At 36.3% G+C, this 23,676-nt stretch overlaps 1 protein-coding gene across 2 annotated transcripts in view; it reads right to left on the reverse strand.

Annotated features, from left to right (window-relative positions):
* Positions 1-23,676, reverse strand: part of LOC117411041 (homeobox protein Meis1) — a 70,534-nt gene that overhangs the window by 27,874 nt on the left and 18,984 nt on the right. For both annotated transcript variants that reach the window (XM_034018066.3, XM_034018068.3), the window contains exon 8: positions 5,380-5,525. In XM_034018066.3, coding sequence (XP_033873957.1) covers positions 5,380-5,525 — 146 coding nt within the window. The remainder of the gene's footprint in view (positions 1-5,379; positions 5,526-23,676) is intronic.

Consider the following 23,676-nt stretch of genomic DNA (forward strand, 5'->3'; position numbering starts at 1 on the left):
TTTGAAGCCTTGGTTACCCTTGACCCTTAATGGCCTGGACATTTTGACGAGGTAGTTCAAGAGGCTCCCTCGTTCCACTAACTGTACCATGCTCACATTTCTGAAAGTAGCATTTCTATGACAAGCAGTCAAAGAAACTAGGCATGTTAGTTTACCAGAATCCTTGAAACACACCAATGTGACGGCTGAGTTGACAAAGTTTGAGTAGTATCAGCTGATAAAAAGATGAAAACATCTTGAAAGAACTTTAGAAACTTCAGAGTTTTGTGTCACTGAACTGATTTAATAACCCAGATGCCAAAGCTAGGAGGGACACACATTTTATGACAGCTAATGACCACTGATGTATGTATTTGCCATGCTGGAAGCAACGACGGCAAATAAACCGTAACTTGTGTCTCACACAGCAGTTTTTGTGTCCTCGTCATTAGAGATTTGGTTATTTTCTAATACCAAAGGCTATTGACTCTAATACATGACAACAAGCAGGCTTGCGGCTACAGTAACCACCAGCTATGCTGTCCGAACCTTAATAATAACTTTCATCATGGTGCATTGTCACCATAGCAATGGGACTGGATGGGGGTAACTGACAAGGTTCTGTCATCACTAAGTACCGCATTACACAGCTCAGGCCTGACAGCTTTTAGGACGTTTTTTCTCATCCGTCGTGAATACTAAAATATACTCATAATAAGCCTAACAGAAATGTTCCAGTTTTTTTTAAATGTCAAAAATTGTATTGCGCTATAAACAGCACTCAAATGACAGAATGACAGTGTTTGACTCAACCATGGTTTTGTATCACTATCTTTTAGATTAGTTTATTTCATCTTACTTCTTCAACTTGAATTATCTACATTCAGCATCACAAAAGAAATAGAAATATAGATGGGTACATTATTTTGACCAAGAATAGAAATGCCATGGTGTGGCAGGGCGGAAGCCCGTGTGAAGGGTGTGTATGGTGGGAATGTAAGGTTGGCAGGAATGGGGTTAAATCTGTCCCTGCCAGCAATCACAGGTGTGGCCATTCCCCAGTTACATAATTGGTGTTAATTGGGGAGTGGCCACGTGTATATAAGAGACAGAAATCCTTTGTTAGTTTGTGTTGTGGTTTTTGTAAAGTGAAAGAGAATGCCCAGCACACAAGTGTTTATTCTTTTTTGTTTGAACCTTTTATTTTGGCCCTTGTGCCTGTTTATTTGTTGTTTTGTTTATTAAATGTGCACTCTAGTGCTTAAACTGCAGCTGCCTTGTCTCTGAGTCTCTCTTCCTGCTGATAACAGCTTGGGTCGTGATGCTATCCTGTCACACATGAAAATACATCATATAATAAAAGATAACTGCAAAAATAACAGTTTTGATAGATCTTATTTAGAAGCCTGGCTTGTTTTACAATTACCTTTGATCAAGCTGACAAAATGTAACATCAGCCTTATCACCAGGCACACAAAGCATTCACTCACAGCATAATTACCTCCCTCATTCATATATTATTATGTGAATTCAATATTGAAAATTATCAAGCAAAAACAAAAATCCTATACACATAGTTTTCAAAGCATTAATTCACAGCAGGGTCATGTGCCTGAACATCTGTTATTCTGTCCTAAATTCTATGAGGAAAAACAAAGACTCTTTAACCTGATAGATTTTTCCTAGTTTTGACTGAAATTACTTAAGCATTAAAAACCCATCAATACCTAAAGGGCAACTGCCCATTGCCAGTTCTTCAATTTAGAATTTTTTGATAGATATTTCCCTTCAATTAGTTAGTTTATAATGCAAAAATAAATTATGGAAGTTTTCACACCTGTTTCTGTTCAAGAACTGCTGCATTGAGGTTTGTCTAATGTACTTCCAGGGAAAATAACTATCCAAGCATTATTGCATCTGTGTGTAAAGGGTGGCATATTAGCTCCTAATTGCATTAACAAGGATTCTGCCTTCCAGTTCAATTTTTACATGAACACTCTGTAAAATATTCTAAAAGCTCTGCTGTGGTTTATTTTTACAAGCTGTGATTGCGGGCTCCTTTTGCATTCAGACGCTAAATATTCTGTTTACAAATAAAGGGAGAAGCAATGAGCCAGCTTGCCAGAGTAATAATCTGTTGTTCCAGCAAGCCCTCACAACGTCTGCATGGCAACAGTCTGAAGCCTGGGTTTCATCTAATTACTCTATCACATAATTTCACAAATTGCCTTTTCATTGGGGAGCCAAGTGCAAAACACAGTCACAGTGGGATTTCGGGCAATGGCTTTCATTTACTACTCATTTCTTGTTAAATTAAACAAGAAAATACCCAATTGCGAAGAGGGGGGGAAAACAAGAGAGGATAAAAACCTCCAATTACATGCAAGAGAAACCAGAAAAAAAAGAATCCCACTTCTCCTTAGGACGCCTGCCACAATTACGCCTTTATTGTTAAGACGAAGCAAACCAAAAACAATGAGGATAAACAAAATCAACATCAAACTACAATGGTTGGGTTGTGGCTTTTCTTTCTAAACATGCATTTACCCAGAATGAAGCTGGCACCTTTATTTTCAAATATTATCCATATGCCATAAAGATCATTCCATTAATCTATTTCCAAGCGTTTTTTTTTTTTTTTTTTTTTAATTAATTCAAAACAAACACTAAAAACTGTCTGGAATGGACCTGTAGTAACTAATTCGAGGCATACTTAGTCTGCTAATGAATTCTAAACAATGGCTCATAGTTCTTTGTGTGGGCTTGGTAAACCCCACATACCCACCCCTCCCTGAATGAAAATGACTCCATGAGCTCCTGAACACAGCAAAGCACCCACTTTCCATGTCATGGTAATGCCTAGTTTCACACTCACACTTTGAGCCGGGTTGAATTCCTCAGATGCCCTGTTGTAAAAACTGTAGGACTTTATAACATTTCTAACAGCACACATACTGACACTTCCTACTGATACTGCACATTTTTCTAACCGTGTAAACACTTACCCAGACAGCACAAGCCTGGCCTTACGGAAAAGAGACTAAAATGTGGATTCAAGAAAAATGAACAGGGCTGCTTTATGACCCATGCTATTTCCCCATTTTACAGTTTTTCAAAATCCCATGCTGAGGAGCACACCATTGCATTGGCATTAGGACTGTGTCTATATAGCCTTATCGTTAAACATCTGTATACACTGCAGATCTGTAAAGTTTGACTGAATGTTTCTATTGAATGACAATCATGTTTTCAGTAGTGTAAATTGAGTATTAAATCCCCAAACAAACATGTGATTGTTGAAAAAAAAAAAAAAAAACTATTTTTATTTCAATTACTACCAACAAATATTTTAGGAAAATGAACATCATTAATATAGTTTGACAGCACAGTTGCCACATTGTATTTGTTGGTGTAATCCAGGTACGGTTTTAGTACTCAAAACCTTATTATACTGTAATGCTAAAATCTAATTTAGTTATTTAATCTCATTGACGCGACAAATCACGTCTCTTTACATCTGCATTTTACTTAGAAAGCTTATGACTTATGACAAAACTGCTAGTCATACTTCTCAGTCATTAGGTACACTTATTAAATAACTGGTGCTGCTGTTTACTTAAACATTACTATAAAAGCATTCAAACAATTAAAAATATTCAATTAGCTGTGCTTGAAAAAGCTGAAATAGTCCATATTATGTTTCTTTTTTCTACTGTAGACACTAATCAGCAACTGTGAAATGTAGTAATGTATAATGAATGTATTTATATAATCACCTATCACATTAAGGCATTGAAAGGCAATTTCAAATATGCATGTGTGCATATATTACTGCATACCCTGAGATATGTGTATAGCAACTGAGCTAAATCACAAATGCCTTCTGTTTGAATTTCAAAGGGTTATGCATTTACAAAACAGTTCCTCACTGGGTCTTTAGCATTAAATTATTTCACATTTTGCTGTGCCGCTACTTTAAACTTTAGTCAGCTTTGGATAATGCTAGGATTATTCAATGATGCTTTGATTAGTATAGAACAATCCAGTGATGTAAATTATCCTTTTTCATTAAACTCATATGCCCAGATATCCCAGCATGTAATACAAACAACATGCACACAGATCCTAAACTGCTATTCAATTTTACAAACTATTTGTGTGACAACATGAAGGTCTGAATGTACAATGGTATTTCATCCACAGTTCAGATTACAGTGGTATGACTTGGAGCCTCAGAAAGTGACAATACTTTCATTAGAATAGGGCAGCAGATCAGACCAATTCATTATGGTTCCTACTGCCAGTATCACCACGGTCCTTGGCCTTTAGAATGAAAACAGAAACCATTCATCTTAGAACTGTCACATTTCGCAATATCCTTTGCAAACGTTAGAATCCCAATGAATTCAGCTTAGATAGATTTTCCAAAATGACATCATGCATTATGCTCACACATCCACATAGTCAGGTCACCTTTAGACTGTTGTGGCACTCATCCCTTCAGCAGATTTTGGTTCTGCATACTATAACATCTGATAGGTCTTTAGCATGTATATATTGTATTGGTCACACTGTACTAAAATATTAAGATACTATAAAGTGGTAAAGTGGTTACAAGCCCTTTTCTTTAACCACTGGCTGTGTGGTCCAGTGGTTAAAGAAAAGGGCTTGTAACCAGGAGGTCCCCGGTTCAAATCCCACCTCAGCCACTGACTCATTGTGTGACCCTGAGCAAGTCACTTCACCTTCTTGTGCTCCGTCTTTCGGGTGAGACGTAATTGTAAGTGACTCTGCAGCTGATGCATAGTTCACACACCCTAGTCTCTGTAAGTCGCCTTGGATAAAGGCGTCTGCTAAATAAACAAATAATAATAAATAATAATAATAAAAAAGGTAAAAAAAAGACTTTTCAATTATTTTAGTCTCTTTAACTCCTACCCCCAGCAGTTAAACTGTTTGGCTTCAAACATATTCTGCTTCAAAGATAAACATTACCATGATTTGATTAAAGTGTGGTAAGGTCTATTGTGGATGATAGCTGATAATGCTTAGAACTAAGTGCAGTAGTTTTCATAATTTCACTGTTTATCTACTCAACTACTGGTGTGTCTGTGTGTGTGTGTGTGTCTAGATGTGTGTGTGTGGGGGGGGGGTGAGTGTGTGTGTTGTGTAATAATGTCCTTGTGTTTGCTTGTGACTGCTGCTGTCTGTTTGTGTTATCTTGCCACGACCCCCTTGTAATTGTGGATCCTGTTTTTAAATGTACTCGCCTTGATAAATAAATACATCAGTGAAAACTGTGCTAAAATTAGGATATTCCTGAACATTTTCTGTTATTAAGAAAACATGGTGGAAGCAGCAGCTACTCAGTGGGAATGATGAGAATGACAGTTCACTTACTGTGAGGTGCTGGAATAGCCAGGCCCTCATGATATTTGTAGCTACTTTGGGAAAGATTCCTCGTTTTTTATTGCGCTTTTTCTCCTTGTCGGGGTCATCATCGTCTCCTGTGCTGGGTGAAGCAACGCTGTTGTCCAAACCATCACCTGTCAAAACATTCAGGGACATTTGTTTGCATTTAGTTTTCAAATCACAACAGAGTGCCAATGAACACAGGACTAGAAATTACTTTCTTATAACAGGTTCTCAAGCCATATCAAATCAAATCCTGAAACCTGCATTGTGTGGAATGTTTCTGTATTACAGTTATTGAGCTGTTGCCTAAAAAGAACTTACAGGCCACATTGAACTCTTGCATTGAAACCCAAGAAACCAATATATAACAGCAATAATCATTATTTATTATACAAGACCATCACCAGTGAATGTGGGGGAGTTGTATACAAATACAAAAAGATGATAAAAAGAACAAACTGTAGCATTACAATCAAGCATTTTGTAAAGGTTCTTATTGCAATCTGTGAGCACTCGAGGCGGTTAAACAAAATTGGTAAAACAGGGTTGAAAGCTCAGTGTTTTTGAACTAGACACAGCACTTAATCTATCTATTAGTCTACTGTGCATTTAATGAATATAGGCCATGTACATTCTTAATTTATAACCACAATTATTATAAGCATTCTATATAGCTATGACTCAGAAATTCTCCAAGAGCCTAGAATTGAAAGGCCTTTATACAAAGAAGATGCAATTTACCATATAAAATAATAAGTCATAAAAGAAACATGAGCAAAGAAACGACTCAACGGCATTTAACATTTCTGTGGGCTAACCTACTTTTCTGTCTTCAACAGGAAGACTAACCAGCCAAAGAACTGGATACCCGTACAGTTATTTATTGATTAAATATAAAGCACTTCAAAACCTAATGCCATTCACTTCTCTAAGCCCAGATATTCATATTTTAACCCTGTCTGCTCCTAAACTCCTCTGGTTTCATTTAGCAGGCAACACCCACCACCTGTCTGACGAGCATTCATTGATAATTTATGGAAATATCTGCTGTGATCCAGTGGAGATGAATTTTTTTCCAGCTTTGTGCATCAATAGAATAATCAAGGCCTTAAAAAAAAAGCATTTGCTTCCCATTACCTCAGGCAAAAGAATTCCTGAAAGCAAGCCTTCAGGGCACCTGCATTATATACACCATTAGGAGAGGAAAAGGCTTTCTACATTCCATATAACACACTCACCACAGCCTTTCCTGTTTTCTCCTGCTGTAAGAAAGAATCAGCCCTAGAAACAGAATTGTGTAAGTGAAGACGTATGTAGATACAATAGAGAAAGCTTTTAAGCAAGGGCCTGCTTCCATGCACTCACTCACTGTGGAAGTGACCTAACCCTCCTCCCCCAATCCTCAGACCCACCACCCCCCGCACCCAAATAACAAGTTTCTGTTACATCATTAGCTCAAGCCAAAAACAGCCTTGGCTTAATGTAGTTTGTTCTTCCTACTGTTTTTAGGTAAATAGAGCTACCCTACTCCCATCTGGGAGGGATATTACACTTCTGGTTTGTAATCTAAGACAAGATTTTCATTGGAAGCAAATGCTTTCAATCCGGTGTAAAGACCAGTGCATGTTCGGGAAAGCCTAAAACAATAAACTCTGGTCTTGTCCCATGTGAGTTATTGAAACAGAGGAGGAAAGACTGGATATTAGGAGAGACAAGATCTTGTGTCTAAGGCAAGCGATTTTGTTTGCACTCTGTAGCTTTTTCTCCCCCTCTTTATTATTAAAATGTTTAACCTCATTTTCCCAATATTTTTACTAAAGGTTGACCGCTGCAGGCTTAAACCCTGAAGGAAAGTGTAAGCCATAAATTTTATTGGCATTTCCATTTTCGCTGAAATTTGATAGTGATCACCTCTGTGAGGTCTGGGGCTAATTTCTTTCTTTTTTTAACTTCAATGAACTAACTTGGAAAGCGTCAGGCTAGGCATATGGCAGCAGCTATAAGCCACATTTATAAAATGTCAGCAGCGACTGTGTTTCAGGAGTTGACTTCTCCCGCCACCAAATAAAGGCAAATTATGAAGGCAGGCTGAAAAGGTGGAAATAATCATAAAAATGATGCTAGTCCATAAACAAGCTTACAGCCTCATTAGTACAGCAGCGGGCTCCACTGGGTGATTTATGCATGTTTTGCTGATGTCATGAGGAAATGCCATAGGGCAACTTTGGACAACTGCTAATGGGTCGTGACAGCTTCTTAGCAACTAGTACAAGGGATGTTGTGGTTTTGCTAGTGACAAGAACTAAAAATGTCATATTATCTGCTCATGTGTCACAGAGTCTGTGTGGCAATTAAAAAGCAGGCCAGTGACTTAGGGAGGCCAGAGGCCTTGTGAGATGCCCTGCGGCTATTTATGGAGAGAGTATACACAAGGATTTTTATGACCCTGACACACTGATGCAACGCCCCTATGTAGAAATTAGGTTAACACTCGCAGAATCGTTGTCACAGAGGATGGGCCAGCTCCTCTCAGATCACCCCTGACTGCAAAGAAAAACACCACTCACGTTCCCTCTCAAGGCGTTCCGTGACATTATCAGAAGCATTTAGGGTAATCCGTTATGATCTGATTGTTAACAAAAATGGCACTTTAATTGGCAATACCTGTTTCTTTGTTTTTTGCACATGAAATCGAAAGGTGCCAGCTATTTTTCTGCTCCCTCACAAATTAGTGGAACGGCCTTTCAGCTCACTGAAGCAGATTCATTGCTTGTCAGATTGCTGGGGATGTACACAAAATCACTGCAAGAAGCCATTTATTATTTTCTTTTTTTTTTTTTAATACATTTTATTTATTTATTTAATCTTATATTTATTTTCAGACAAAAAAGCTGTAACTACCTCAAAAGGACCCTTGGCTCCAGATTTCAATTTTCAAGCCACAAACTATAAGTCAAGCTGTCAAAGCTTTCATCACAGCTACTTGCCCTTTCAAACATTTTTAATCACTGTTTTACTAAATTGTATAGGCTATGGTCTAGTGGAGAGAGCCTTCCAGTAGAGAAGGGATTTTAAACTACACTTCATCTATGGACAATTCTTGCAAGGCCTAAGGCCTATCCCTGTGGAGTAAGGCAGGTGACCTGTGGTATCTCCCGGGCTGTCAAGTGCTTAGATTTCAAACACACACAGCTCAAATGTCCCAGTTGCCCATTAAAGCACACCCCGGCATTTTGTTCCTTTCAACTAAAAAAAAAAGATAAAGCAGCACTTATTGTATTCAAACCTTTCAATGGATCAGAATGGCCATGTTAGTAGGGGTTCCCTTCACTTAGGTCACAGGTCCCCCCCTCCTCTTTCCAAAAAACTCAAAACTCATAAGAATTTCTGAAGTAAAAGTAAAACTCAAATTTGGAAACACATTTTAAGTGGAAAAATGTGCAACAGGCAACAACATTTATGAGTACGAACAGATAAAAAAAAAAATATATATATATATATATATATATATATATATATATATATGTATATAATCGACCCCTTTCCTCTGTCTCTAAGCTTCAGACTAATGACATGTGCTGTCAGTAAAACAATATGTCAAGTATAGACACTTTTCCTGTCATTTTAGCTTCTCAAAGAAAAGTCTATATGAATATCTACTAATATTTATGTTCATATTAAATGCTAGTTGCCTTCTAAATGTGTATCCTTTCTTTTAAAAAATAAATTTGGCTGTGATATTTATTGTTAATTATTATCATCAGTAAAACAGTTTAAAATGTTTACAAATATCTAGTAACATTTTATTAAAAGAATTTGGTTTATATTCCTAATGATACTGCTTCTCAGATATTCTAAACAAATAGCATTGGAACAATTTTGCTTACAAATAGTATATCTTATAATGCTGTAGCACATATACTGTACCAAGCCTTAGATCTATTGTATTGACTTTGCACTGCAGGTAAAGGGATATCTTTTTTTTTGTTGATTTGTTTTCCATGGTAAAAATGTGCTAGCCTCATAGTTGTGGCTAGAGAATAAATACATGTGTGCTATATACGGATTAAGTGTCCTTAAATCCCACTAAGAAAATGTTAATTAATTAGTGCCGCTTTGAAGGTGCTTTGAAAATATCCACTTTTGCCAATAATCACAATATATTCAAGAATGCATTGAGCTAAAAAATACAAAAAAATGAGACTGAGGGTAAAAAAGAGTTAAACCCCCAGTTTTTCTTCCACTTTTATTCTTTGTCAGCGGCTATGGGGTACAGAATAATGGTCAAATGGTAGGTAGGCCTTCAACGTATCCTTTCATGTTGAGCACCTTTATTCTGCACCTATTGATTTTTATCCAAGAGTGGTCCATGAAAGACAGAAGGCTTATGCCGTTCAAATACAGAAGTTGGACAAAACATTAGACATACCTGCCATAACACAGTTAACAGTAGGGCAGCCAGGACAGCACAGATTTGACATTGTACTTTATATTTTATGCTACCAACCACCTACAATCAGCCCTCAAAGTCTGTCAGGTCTGCTGTCTTGCCAGTTTTGACAGAAACTGACGTGTAACAGAGATCCAGCTTTTATATATTACAAGTTGCCCATTGGCTACATATCACAGGCATTTTTCTTCAAGCCCTGTATGTCACCATCTGGGCTTTAAACTTTTTTGGGAGGGAGAGAGGGCAGCTTGCCAGAGCATGACTGAACCCTGACATACTTTAGACATGCTATTCTAATGCATTCTGAAAATGATGATGCAAGACCTTTTTAACAGGTAAATAAGTGTAAAACAGTTCACTTGTCTTATCAGAGGCAATGCAAAGGTGCTGTGAGAACTAACAACTGAAGTAACCTGCAATATAAGACAATAATAAACACCTCACTGTGTCATCAACTTAGTCATTTATATTATACTGCTGGTCATGAGCACCAACAGAATTATTATGGGGGGGGGGGGCAAGGTGTTTAAAAGTAGTCGGGTAATGTGGTTTTGTATTGCATAATAATTCTTCTAAGCCTCATTTACATTAATAACTCAGACTTAAGCTAAAATCTGATGAAAACCAATACTGTAAATGTGCCTCCAATAGGGTTGCCTGGGGGGGTTCTGTTTATAATTTTATTGAAATATAGATGCTCAGAAATCGTATCCTGCGAAGGAGTAAATTACAAAAAAAAAATGCGCACAGTGGAGCTTTAAGAGAGTAGCTCATACCCAAACGGCAATTAACAATGGTAACCCTAGCCTCCATATTGACTCTGATTATCAAATTCAGACTAATGAACGACAAGAAATACAGAGTAACATTCTTTAATCTAATTAGTAATAAGGTACCTTACTGATCCGGGTTTCTTTGCGCTCCTGGTTGTTTGAATGTGTGAGTTCTTTAATGTCGCGCTGCCTTTCTCTCCCTGTAGTCTGCACACTGAACGCACAAGTTATTTCCCGCCAGCGGAAAAAAAAGGTCCTGCCCAAGAATCTCTCGACAGCCAGCTTGTTATGCTTTTGATCAGCTTAGTGTGCTTTCCTATAGCTTTCAAAAACATGATATCATCACCCGTAGATGACTCCTCTGTACTACTGCGTAACACTAACTGAGACAGTTAAGGTTTAAAAATAACACAGATTGATATTTTTGGTTTTTGTCACTATTTATTATTTAAGATGTGTGAAGTAAATTACTAACAATTCAGTCATTTTATATGCATTCTGAGACCAAAAAAGGTCAAAGGTCAAATCTTAGGGTAATGCATTTTAACAAGACCAATACAGTGCACTTCATTTATAAGAATCACTGATATAATAATCAACATCATATAGTGATCAAAACCATTGGGACAAAATCATTCCTATACCAACCAATGTAAAATACTCTGCTTGTAAGAATCAAGCAAGCCACTTATAAGAATCATTTCGGGGGCAAACTGACTACATGTAATACTGTACTTGATCAAGTGCAATGACGTGTACAACCAATAAAGCTGTTTTTGAATTTGAATTTGATCACATCTTGCGTGATTAGGCACGTGCACAGCGTTTGTAGTCAAACGTGACTGCGCCACTGCATTGTGCAGATATGTTTTTTGTGTTCTCTGTTAGTGAAAATGTGTTTCAATAAAGTGAATACATGTTCAATGAATACATACTGAGTACAGCAGTGTTATTGGGTGGCATGCATGTAGAGGGAGTGGGATTGCGGCGCGGTGAGGAGGAGAAGGGGGGGGTGGAGGGGGGGGGACTGCAGAGCTTTGCAGCTCCGCTTAATGAAAAACTGTGAGATTTGTATCGCAACAGAAAATAAGAAAACCACAGATGCTTAAATGCAGTGGTAGTCCTCCTGACAGTAAAATACTGTACTGTAATGTCATTTTAATTCAATGGCCATTACACGTAACACCGCATGGCAGTTAAACTAGGCACCCTCACGAGACAATCGCTTCTCAAGTACACTGTAGTAAAATAGGATTCTGCAGACTTGAGTACACATAATCGCGATCATATAACAAGTTGCTTAACAACAAGGACTTGTTTTGACGTATTGTCCTCAGTGATTGAGCACCATTGACTTCTGTATACTGTATTTAATTGCTGATGGCACACTTTTGCTAATTGTAATGCGACAGAGTGGCAAAGGACAGTGTAAATTATCAGGAGGAGTCTTGATTTACAGTTTTAAACCGGTGTTGGTTTTATTTTTCTTACACTGCGGTGGCAAAACAACCGCTAATAAAACAAACAAAATAAACCTAGCTCTCAGCTGGAGCGCCAACTAACAGTATTTCATGTGGAACAAACACTAGATCTCTTACTGAAGTTTTGGTTTCTTTTTGTTACTTCTGTTTCCTTACGCCTCTATACCTCCAACACAAAGCTGTCGGCTAAGCCCTTTCTATCGAGGTGTCATTAACTTTAACAAGCAGTTAACCAATTGACTATAATCCATTATTCGTTAAGGAAAGCAGCTGTGGATTTTTCATGGGCGTGCATACATTCGAGAACTCGTGACATCTAGTGGTCAACCCATTACACTGCAGCCAGGGAACAAGCTCTTATTCTCATACTAAGTTTGGTTCTGCACCACAGTGATCATATCTGTCTGCTTTTAAGAATCAACCGCTTATAAGAATCAAAACATCCGGGACGGATGTGATTCTTATAAACAGAGTGCATTGTATCTATTTACATATTTGCTTTTAACCATTTTTTTTCGTCTGAAAAAGATGACTGTACATTGAATTTTGTTTTGTGAACTTTAGCAAGGACATTCCTCATTGGTTTTTGCATAGAAATCTTAGAAAAAAAACTTTTTTTTTTAAATATATAAATTTGTATGCTTTCTTTGGAATTCTATGAAAAATAGCTTTAAAACATTTCTTTACATCTATTCTTTGAAACAAAATATAAAAATGCATGTTTCTGGCAAAATATTAAGATATAATGAATTATATGAAGTAAAAAGCACTCAGTCAGCACACAGATTTCCTACAAGGAATCAGTTTTTAGGAATTCAAAAATGTTCTCTATATCTGTGTGCCTCATAGTTAGCTTATTAAAAAAAAAAAACCTAACTGAATATACATTAAAAAAAAATGCAACACAGATCTAAAGATCAGTCTATTCTTTTTCCTGAAAAACACTGTGCAACTATTTTTTTTTTTTTGTAAATTCGGATTCTGGAGGGCATGTGTCCCTCCTTGCACCTATCTGCGGATGTCCATGCTGCTGATATGCATGCCTTGACACAATTAAATATAATCTGTGATATTGTTTTACACAAGAAAAAAGTATAGACATAGACCCCATTCACACTTGTGATTTAAGGCGGCTCAGGGCCGCCTTTTCTTATATGTGAACACTCCAAAAAAGAAAAGGCAGCCCAGGGCCAGCCTAGACTTAGGCCACTGTTTCTATGTTGCCCAGGGCCTGCAATCCAGGACCAGGGCCGGCCTTTATATATATATGAATGCAAAGCAGACTTAGGGCCGCCTTTTCGTATCACGACCAGTTTGGTTATGTCGCTCAGTACTCCATACTCCTACTCATGCAAAAGGTAAATAGAAAGGTGAATGCTCTGCTAGCCAAGATGGCAGTGGATCAATATTGAATGGCAATTACTTCTATATTCTACAACTTCAATTATAACAATATTAAATTTTAAAAAATCTAGCGTGTTAACTTTCAGGTTGTTTCAATCACATAATATAGGAGTTGCACTGCATTCATAACTAAGCTTAATTTGTCACAATTACCTTTTCTTCCTCTTATTTAGTAACTAAGCAATAAATATAAAAACTGCAGGACTGTGGATCTCAATAATGATCAATAATGCAGCAACTTGGCATATTCAACCACCACTGTTTATTTTGCATGCAATGATATACATAGCTATAGAAGTGTGAGTCTTTACATTAAAATACCAATCATTTATTTTAGTTGCTTGCTTTTACACACACATAAAATACTGTTCTCATTCACAAATGTTAAGATCGTTGATGCACCATAGCATTAAGTCAAAATAGTCAATAATATATAGTTTTCTTAATATATACCATAACATTGCTACTGTGCTGCATTAAATATATATATATATATATATATATATATATATATATATATATATATATATATATATATATATAGTGTTAAGAAACATCTGCTACAAGTCAAGGATTACTGTATATCCCGGTTCCATTAAGAAAAAAAAAAGCAATTCGCCGCATTTTAGGCCTGCTTTTCATTCACATATGTGAACGCGCAAATGCGCCTTAAACCACAAATGTGAATGGGGTTGCAGACCTAAATATGCGGCGGCCCTGGGCCAGCACAGTGGCGTGAACGGGGTCATAGTAGGTCTAAAACAACACTTCTTCATGTACTCTGTGGTTGCATTTATTCACAATTTTCCAGAAACCATTTGTTAAATTTATAGAGACATTGTGCAAACCCTGTTCATACTGCTCTGTAGTTTACCAAACTAGATTTAATTACCAGATTCTGCCGAGTCAGCGCCCCAGGGGCACAGAGTTGATGTTATGTCAAAACTTGGGGTGGGGTGTTGACTCAAGAAAGGGGCAAAAAAACAAGCAATATTACTGTAATATTTTTAACATTATCTAGATAGATTATGTTTAGAATTAGGCATGTTTAAAATTCAAAAGGCACAGCACACAGTTATGCTGAATCAATAAATGCAGTTAACATTTATTAAATGGTGCAATACAAAGTAAACGGTTTGCTTGAAAATAGGGTGCTGCGTAAGTCCACTGTAATGTAATTTTAAATCTTCATAAAAAAAGAGTCTGTATTGTCGATCCAAAATGAAAAGTGCTTACAATTTATTCAATCAATGCACAGAGTAACTACTGTACTGCACAGCGTGTTCTACTCACTTGAAGCGCGAGATTTGAAATCTCAGGCATTATTTGCACATGGTTATTTTATTTATTTATTTATTTATTTATTTTTGCGCATGGTTATTAGAAATGGTGAAATATTGACATTCAGCTAAAAGTGGAGGTGGGGCAGTAGTGCAAACATGGGCATTGACTTGGCAGAATCCGGTATCAGCTTCTGGCAGACAATGTTCCACATGGTAGTTATCTAAATGACACAGGTAAAAAATAAGCCAGCTTAATATGCCAGGATTTTCCCTATAGCTGCATATCTGTACTGTTTTGCTCAACTACAGTTGATTATACAAGAGCACTTAAGCTGCCAATAATAGCTCTCATCATTTCCAGAGCTTTTGTTTAATTGAGGTTGACACCTAAGGAATAGTATAGTACATTGGATGTGTACAGCTAACTGAGAAGGTAGCTGATGGATCAGAAAAGATAACTAGGTATAGGATCGTGTACACGGCACAACACAAGCAGTTTTGTATTCTACACCATCTGTCACCTTTAACACCTACTTAGCATTTAATATCGTAAAACTGCATTTTCTTGTGTGTATTAAAATGACTAGTATGATTATTTCAATTGTCTCTGTTAGAGCATAATTACTGCAACAGCGTTTTTGGAGCAAGCCATATTCTGTGGCTGTGTATGCGTGTTTTTTTTCTTAATACCAATTTTAAAGTATAGGCAACAGGAAGCTTTTACTTGGGAAGGGAAGGCTTTAGGTTCTTACTTCTGAACAATGAGTGGGGGAGATAAAGATGCAATGGAAATGGTATGGAGCTGGCTGAGGGAGATAAAGATGCAATGGAAATGGTATGGAACTGGCCCTTTCCAGCTTCCTGTCAAAGCTGACTTGCAAGCCATGTGTGCTGCCATGATATGGACCAACGCCGTTGTTTTGCTTTTATTTACTCGGTTGTATTTGTTCCTGTGACAATCCCTATAAAAATAAAGAGCAGTGACAGCTCAAGAGTAGATATGGCATCTCTGGTTGCCAGGCCTTTTATCTTCACACTTATCAACTGTTTTCATCTGTGGAACCAAGCCCATTTTTATCAACTGCATGAGCTGTGCTGGAGATCAAGTCCCCACTTAAAATGTGTACATTTCTTCATAAAAACAAACAAAAAAAAAACATTATTATGCTTGATTAAAACTTGAGCCCTAACAAAGTTACAGCATTTTTTTTTTTTAATTTATTTTAATCTTTTGTTAATTCACAGTACTTTTTTGTAAGAATTGCTTAGTATGGTTTTGTAAACTTTGAGAGGTCAGCTGGACTGGCTTTATCTCTTTGACTAACCCGACTCAACAGGTATCCATGTCAAAAGGGACTGCTTCAGTTGGGGGATTTGTTTGACCAGGGTCACCCACAGGTCAAGCCTTTCGCCAGTTGCTAACACAAAGCTTCCACCCAGTCCCTCCTAGGATTGCAACTCCATCTGCAAACGCACTGTCCACAGAAGATTGTTTTCTCAGTTTAGCAGGAACAAATAATACCCTCCGTGTGAAGTGGTCTCAGTGACAAATAAAAAGGTCAAAGACTTTTAGCTGAAACTGTAGAAGAAGCTAAATTCCCCAAATATGGAGCTTTAGTGGTGTTTGCCTGCATGAAATAGGCTTTCTGCAATGTCATTTTAAAACAGGTTTGGTAAATTCTTCAGCTCTTTGTTAGGCTCCTTGCATAATAGTCTTTTCAAAAGAGTATCTAACGTATCTAAATTGAATTATTTCAGTTCAAGAGAGGGAGCTTCATTCTTATTCAGGTTTTCAGATTTACATGTTAAAAAAGGACAAAAAATGAATGAGATTAACTATATACCCATACTTAAAAGGTTCCTTAGAAAGTCAATAAAGCCTAGATAAAAAAAGAGAAAGAAAATCTCCTCGATTCAACGACTTAACGAAAAGTGTACTGTGTTATTTCAAATTAATTAATTGCTCCTTATAAGTCTAGTGAATTTCCACCAACTGAAACAATAATAATCTCCATGAAAATATTCCTCACTTTGAATATTATCGGCAGGATAGCATATGGTGAAGTAGCAGCAGGCTATTTATCTTCATCCTCTTTGGAAGCTAAAATTAGCACAATGCTGTTTGTGCTTTAAGCTTGACTCAGAGTAGAGTGATACTCCTAATAAAAACCCTGCTGCCATGAGACACTGAAAGCTGGTTATCTAGCTGTATTTCTAAAATATATTCTATAGATTGTAATTCACTACATGGAAAAAAAATACTGATCAAAAAAGGCCTCAGGAGATCATTCACACAGTAGTAATGGCAATGCTTTACAATCACTCATCTGAATTCAAATAAAATAACACAGTAATAACGTTGGGGTAGCTTTTAAATTCAACATGAACTGAGTTCAGAATGAATGACAGGGGTAACAGGAATTCATATGTATTTGCAGTTGTCATTAAAAAAAAAAAGGTTACCATAACAATGTAAAAAAAAAATACAAACTTTGGACTGTTAATTCACGATTAACGCTTCATTTTTGCATGGGTTTTAAATGCAACTTATCTGTTAAAATAAGACAAAAAGGAATGTTTGAACAACAACAGTTACAGGCTAGGATTTAACTCAGAAAAGAATGTTCTTGAAGACACTGTTGCTGCGACCCCACCTTTGCGAGTCTCTTTATCAATCTCTTAAATAAAGCAGGGGGGTCAGTGATACACATAGACAAACAAAAGCAAGGCCTAAGCAAAGAGTTAACTCTGTATTTACTTATATTGTACTGCTGCCACAGGGTTCCGAAACCTCCTTAATGTCAGTCACTAAGTTACACAGATAGCATATCTCTCTGAGTTCTATCAGGCTTTTCTTGAAAAGTTGGCTAACGTGTATCTGATTGAGTTCCCCAGGGCCCCTATGCCTTTCTGTGGTTGTTGAGTAACATTCATTCAGTTCTTTATCACAAGATGTAATCTATTGTGACAATCAAGTGATGAGCTGCACTGATTTCTGTCAAATACCTATAAACCTTAAGTATATAGATTACAAACTGGGGTTCAAAGAGAACAGAAGGAATTTCAACCAAAATTGAAATCAATCAGAAAAGTGTAAAAAGTAATTCACAAAAATGCATTCTCATAAATTGTCTGATCAATTCTGGCCTATCTATCTATCTATCTATCTATCTATCTATCTATCTATCTATCTATCTATCTATCTATATATATATATATATATAGTATTTTGTGGTTTTCATTGTCTTTTTCATCACATCATTATATTAAAATGAATTCTCACTATGAAGCGGAAACCTAATGAAGGTTTAATATATGCTTTACGTTCCAAGATACAGGTTAATTAATAAAACATAAACCAGATATGTTAATTATATGTAATTTATGGAATAAATGCTGACTTTAAAAAGCATGCTGGTAATGTATTAATGTAATTTCCATGCATTTAAAAGCAGCATGTTGAAAAAGTAAGATGCCTCTGACAACATTTCACCACAGGAAATATCAGTGTCAGGAAGAATCTACTCAGTGTAGCTGAGAGTTTCTTTGAAAGAAATGTCTCAGATTTTCAATAATCAACAGTCATTGTGCCAAATTATTTCTTCAGCCTAACTATTGTATTTTACATTTCTCAAATCTATATATGATGATAGCCCACCCCAACATTTACACTAATGTCATTGTTAAAAATAATAACTAATAAAAATGTTACATTAAATTGGGTTTAAAATGGTGAATTAAGAGCCAAGCTTAACACAATATATATTTTTTAAATATCACACAGACAAAAGAATAAAATAAGGCATTTATATTTTTATAAATGTTATTTCAATCAAAGGAATGCTACATCTTTCAATGATTAAAACTAATGCCAAAAAACAAGACAACTAGACAAACTGAATGACCGTTTATCATTAACATTTTATTACTATTGCTATCTATATTGGATTCACAGTGATAAACAAAAACCATAAATGTGAAATTAAGGAAGTAATTGGAAAAACAGGACAGTGATAAATGGTTTTGTTTGCTTTTGGGTTTTTTTTCCCACACGACCAAAATGCAGGTGACCAAGACACATTTGGCAGAGGGTTCTAGTCTGTGTCCAGTTCCCAGAATCAAACTGTCTCTTTTCCTCTGGGAACAAAAACATTTCCCATTTATACTTATACTTATAAACCTTATCAGCAATACAGCAATAGAGCCATCAACTCCAATAACTTGTAGTAACACACAAAAAAAGCCAAGGTCAACAAATACTTGCATTTTCGTTTATCTTATGATACATTGCTACTGGTATTCAATTGGGCAATACACACAGAGACTGTTAAACAGGTGACTTGGAAGCTATCATCGGCAAAGAGGCCATTTCCAGGTAATCAAAAAATCCTGTTTTAAAATCTCTCTGTTAAGAGGTACAGTGGCAATATATATTAATACCCATCTGACGTTTCATGTGCGCTTATTAAGATTTACAAAACAGCTGTCTGAAAAATGAGTACCTTTAAAGCTCTTGCTTGTGTTCTCACATTGTACACATCAATATTTCCAAAACAACAAGGTTTGCATTTGCAGAGAAATATTAAAGTCTTCACTTAAAAAGCTGTAATTTTATTACTCTAGGCTGGATGCCTCTCGTTTCTTCTCAATTCAAAGAAAAACAGCAGGAATCCTCTCTCCAGCTGGAGATGCTTTAGTGATGCCAATATCAAACCACATAACTTTTATCAGCTATTATGCTTTGATATAACCAAATTACTATGCAAACTAGAGATGCGTAACAAAAACATAGATAATGTCACACTGTGCTGACTGCATGCATGCCAGCATCTAATTGAAAAGAAACAGAAAGGTGGAATCTGACAAGTACAAATTTCCTCAACGTTATAAATATATCTAATGCAAATTGATTTATGGTGTACGCAAACAACAGCTTTAAAACTAAAAAATGACTTAAAAATTGTGCTAGAAAACAGTGGTTGTATCAGGCTTTAAGGATGGTACATTCTTCCAGTCTGGTAAGCAATACTTTCAATTAAACTCTGTCTTAGCTAAACAGGGAACTGGGGAATGGCAGGATCTATGATGCAAGCATTTTATTTTTATTTTTTATAAATGTATAGCCCAACACTGACTGATGTCCTGTCTAAACTCGGATGAGGGTCATGTTGAACTAAAGCCAATCACATGATAATAGCAGCAGTAAAGGTCAATCAAAGGCATGCTGAAGCTTCTACTGTCTGGCTGACCTTCGTAGTTTGTGACAAACTGCCATCAGTCGATGTTGGCTAATGACAACAGCACTCTAGCTGGTTAAAATATATTTTCTCCTCCCTGTTAGTAAATTATACAGGCTTTATTTTAAGGTTGTTGAACATTAAAAGGTAAGCACTTTTTGACTGTGAGGCTGTCACGACAAGCAGCAAAAGTGGACAGCAATGCCAAGAATATATTAACTGTATAGGCCAACTGTAGAGTGCAAAAAAAAAAAAACAGAGAAATGCAATGCAAAACATAGCATTCTCTGCTACACAAGTGCAGGCAATTTAAATTAAAATATCTAATATGCAGCACACACAGGTCTTCCTGAATAAACTAAACAGCTGACAATTAAACCATAGCCTTGTCAGAGCCTAAACTATGCACTGTAATATTTTTCTGAATACCACAGTAAAAGCTAACTTGAATGGATAAAAATGCAGAACCTGTAAGAACTGTTATACTTGGCTTATAAAATGCAGTTCACAAATGGTCTTGGTAATTTGCGATGCATATCTAACAACCTTTGTTAACCACTTTTTTTTTCGTTGTTGCTTTTTTGTTTTTTGATCTCACACGGCAAAAGAGAGAAATTTCACTTCTTTCTTGATACCTGCCTTTTCCTGGCAGGAAATCATTTTAATACATTGCTTGCTGCACTACACAAAGAGCAATCTTTAATCTGCACTTCCACAGCTAGTGCAATGAAAAGAGCAAATGGTTCTACAATGGTCAAGGGCTTGAGATCTGCGGTCATAATAATGATTCGTTTTCTTTTGGCCTGTAAAGTGCGTTCCTCACAAAAAGTATGTTTCAAGACATAATACCACAAGGAGTCCCCTGAGAATAGCCTACTTAAACAAGGGCATACATATATGAATCATTCAAAGCAGTTAGACTCATAGAAACTCCAACTAATTAAAGATAGTTCTTTCTGTGCTACTGGACAACAGTGTTTCAGTGACAGGGGCAAGGGCAGTGGGGAATGTGGTTTGACTTGGAATTCAGCAGTAACTTCGCACTGGTGCTACATTTATAGTTACCACACCAATTTTGCTGTTAGGGACAACAAGGGGATTGAAAGAATGTGTGTATTTTTACAACAATAAGAGAAAAGTTAACACCCACACTAAACACACTGACTGAGAGACAAACACACAGCCACATTTTGCTACTATAATCAAAGAGAACTGATTAAGATTTCCTTATGTATGAAAAACATCTCAACAAAAATTAAAGAGCAGTTTAAAACTGGACAAAACCACACAAACACCTTAAATAAAATATTTAAGAAGTAACGATACACTCTTTAAAACTATAAATTTAAAAACCAAATGTTAATTTTAAAAACATCTGAATTGGGGATAAATTCAAACTTAAAAGAGGTAACTGAATTCAAGAAAGGAAATAATATGAAATGTGCTCAGCTGTGAAATGAATATTATTGGATACAAAAATTGTTTTTATTAATATGTAAAACAACTAATGATTGGAGTGATAGAAACTGAAGTTTCAGCTATCACAGCTGTCTTCCGTTTTATTTTTCTAGTTTAATTCAGATACCAACAGGTGAGTACCATTTCATTCTCTGTACAATTTCAGCACTGGACAGGGCAATAGGTAAAATGATCCAGTAGTGTTGTTTATTGAACCAGCTGAAAATAAAATAGCATTGATTTCTTATCTGTCTCATACTGAGAAACTGTATCTGCCTATATTTTGATCTGATGGCAATCTGCAAAGTAAAAACTGACAACAGTTTCAAATTTCAATCTTCTTGTTTTTCCAGTCCTAACTACTTACAAGTTGTCCACAAGATGAAAAAAAGACGTTGGTTGGTTGGGGGTTGGGGGTTGGGGGTTGGCAGTGGCAATGTTAAAGTTGAGCCATAATATGAAGTATGTGAAAAATGAAGTGTCAGTTTGGTCAATAAAGAGCAAAGGTCAAAGGGAACTGCAACCCAAACTCTGTACAAAATGTACTCATTAAGACATCCAATCAGAAGGCTATTTCCTGCTTATCCCCATTAGTCATCAGGCATTTCACTGAGTCAAAATGCCTGGGTCTGTGCTGTTATTACTTTTCTTCTTCATGTAAAAAGGAGAGCTCGTATATAAATTGTTGCTCAGTCATCTGGAACATAATGTGGTCCTTTCTCCTCATCCAGTTCTGCCTGCTGGCTGTGGAGGCCTGAAACAACTGCATTGAGATTCCCTTCAATAATAAATGAAGTTGCTTTTTGCCTACAGTTTGCTTGAACTCTTTACAGGAGACAGAAAACATTGTGTCTATTGATAAGATTTCATGAAGCCCAAATCACTGTCATTAGCATTTGAAAGAAAATACGCTTTTTTTATTTTTATGTTTTTCTTCTTTTTTTCAAGTTAATCTTTTAAATCATGGATATATTAAATATAAGTCTGACAAAAAAACAATAAAAGAAGCCAAAAGATACCAAAGTTCCTGTTAATTTATACTGCACGTGAATTCTTAGTAAAAAGCAAAAGACAGATTCCACATTATTATTCCATGCTCAAGGTCTGCTGGTCAAGAACTGTGCTGCTAACAAAGGCTGTAACTGGGTCATTTACATTTTATAGGGTTTATACCACTTACTGGGATCCCATGAAACATCTTTATAAATGCCTGCGGCTACCGCAGCATTCCTTGGTACTGTAAACAGAGCCTTTATACTGGCTAAAAGACACAAAATTATTTAGGCCTTCTCATTGCCAAAGTATAAATGATTTATAAAATTCTAATTTGAACATCAACGCCTACTGCACTGCATCCAGTTGAAGTAAGACATACTGTCTAAAACGTCATGAACTTCGATAATTATATATATATATATATAATCGAAGTTCATACAAATAGATACATATAATATAATACAAATAGAGAGTGAATTACCTTTGTTTCCATTAAGCACAAAAGCACACCGCCACCAAGCCACCCGTTGCAATGTTTATTTAAATAACTTAAATACTTTCTGACAACGCTATAGCAACGGAACTAAACAAAATATCAATGCACAGTTTATTTTCATCATGGGTTAGATATAGTGGTTAGAGTAAGTGTGTGAGTGTGTGTGGGGGTGTGGGGGTGTGGGGGTAAGGGTGGGGGGGGGGGGGGGTTTGGGAGTCCAGAATAAAATGCAATAATGTTTTATTTTATTCTTATTGCAGTAATACAATTCAAATTTCAAATAGTTACCTGAAACTCAGGAAGAACGTAGTGCCAAAACTAATTTATCATAGCAACAATAATTGACTAAGAAGAAAACGTTTTCTTATAAAAAGTTTGGTTTTCGTTCTGTAGAAAATATTTTTTACACATTCAAACAATATTATTTCATGTCTAACATTAGTTGACATCAGATCTCAGACAATTAGACATTTGCCTCAGCATTTCATTAAAATAAATAAATAAAAATAAATCTATACGATTCAGTCGGTCTAATGATTAAATAAAGTTGTTCGACTGACAAACTATTATTGAGAACTGCAGTAGATTCCCAGAGGATGAACACTGCTGTGTTACTTTCCATTAGCCTTTCATTTGTTACAACAGGACGCACTAAAGTCTTTCTTCACCATCAGCCCGGGTGGCTGTGGGCAGTTGATGAACTG

This window comes from Acipenser ruthenus, chromosome 6 (genome assembly GCF_902713425.1).
Source record: "Acipenser ruthenus chromosome 6, fAciRut3.2 maternal haplotype, whole genome shotgun sequence".
NCBI lineage: Eukaryota > Metazoa > Chordata > Actinopteri > Acipenseriformes > Acipenseridae > Acipenser > Acipenser ruthenus.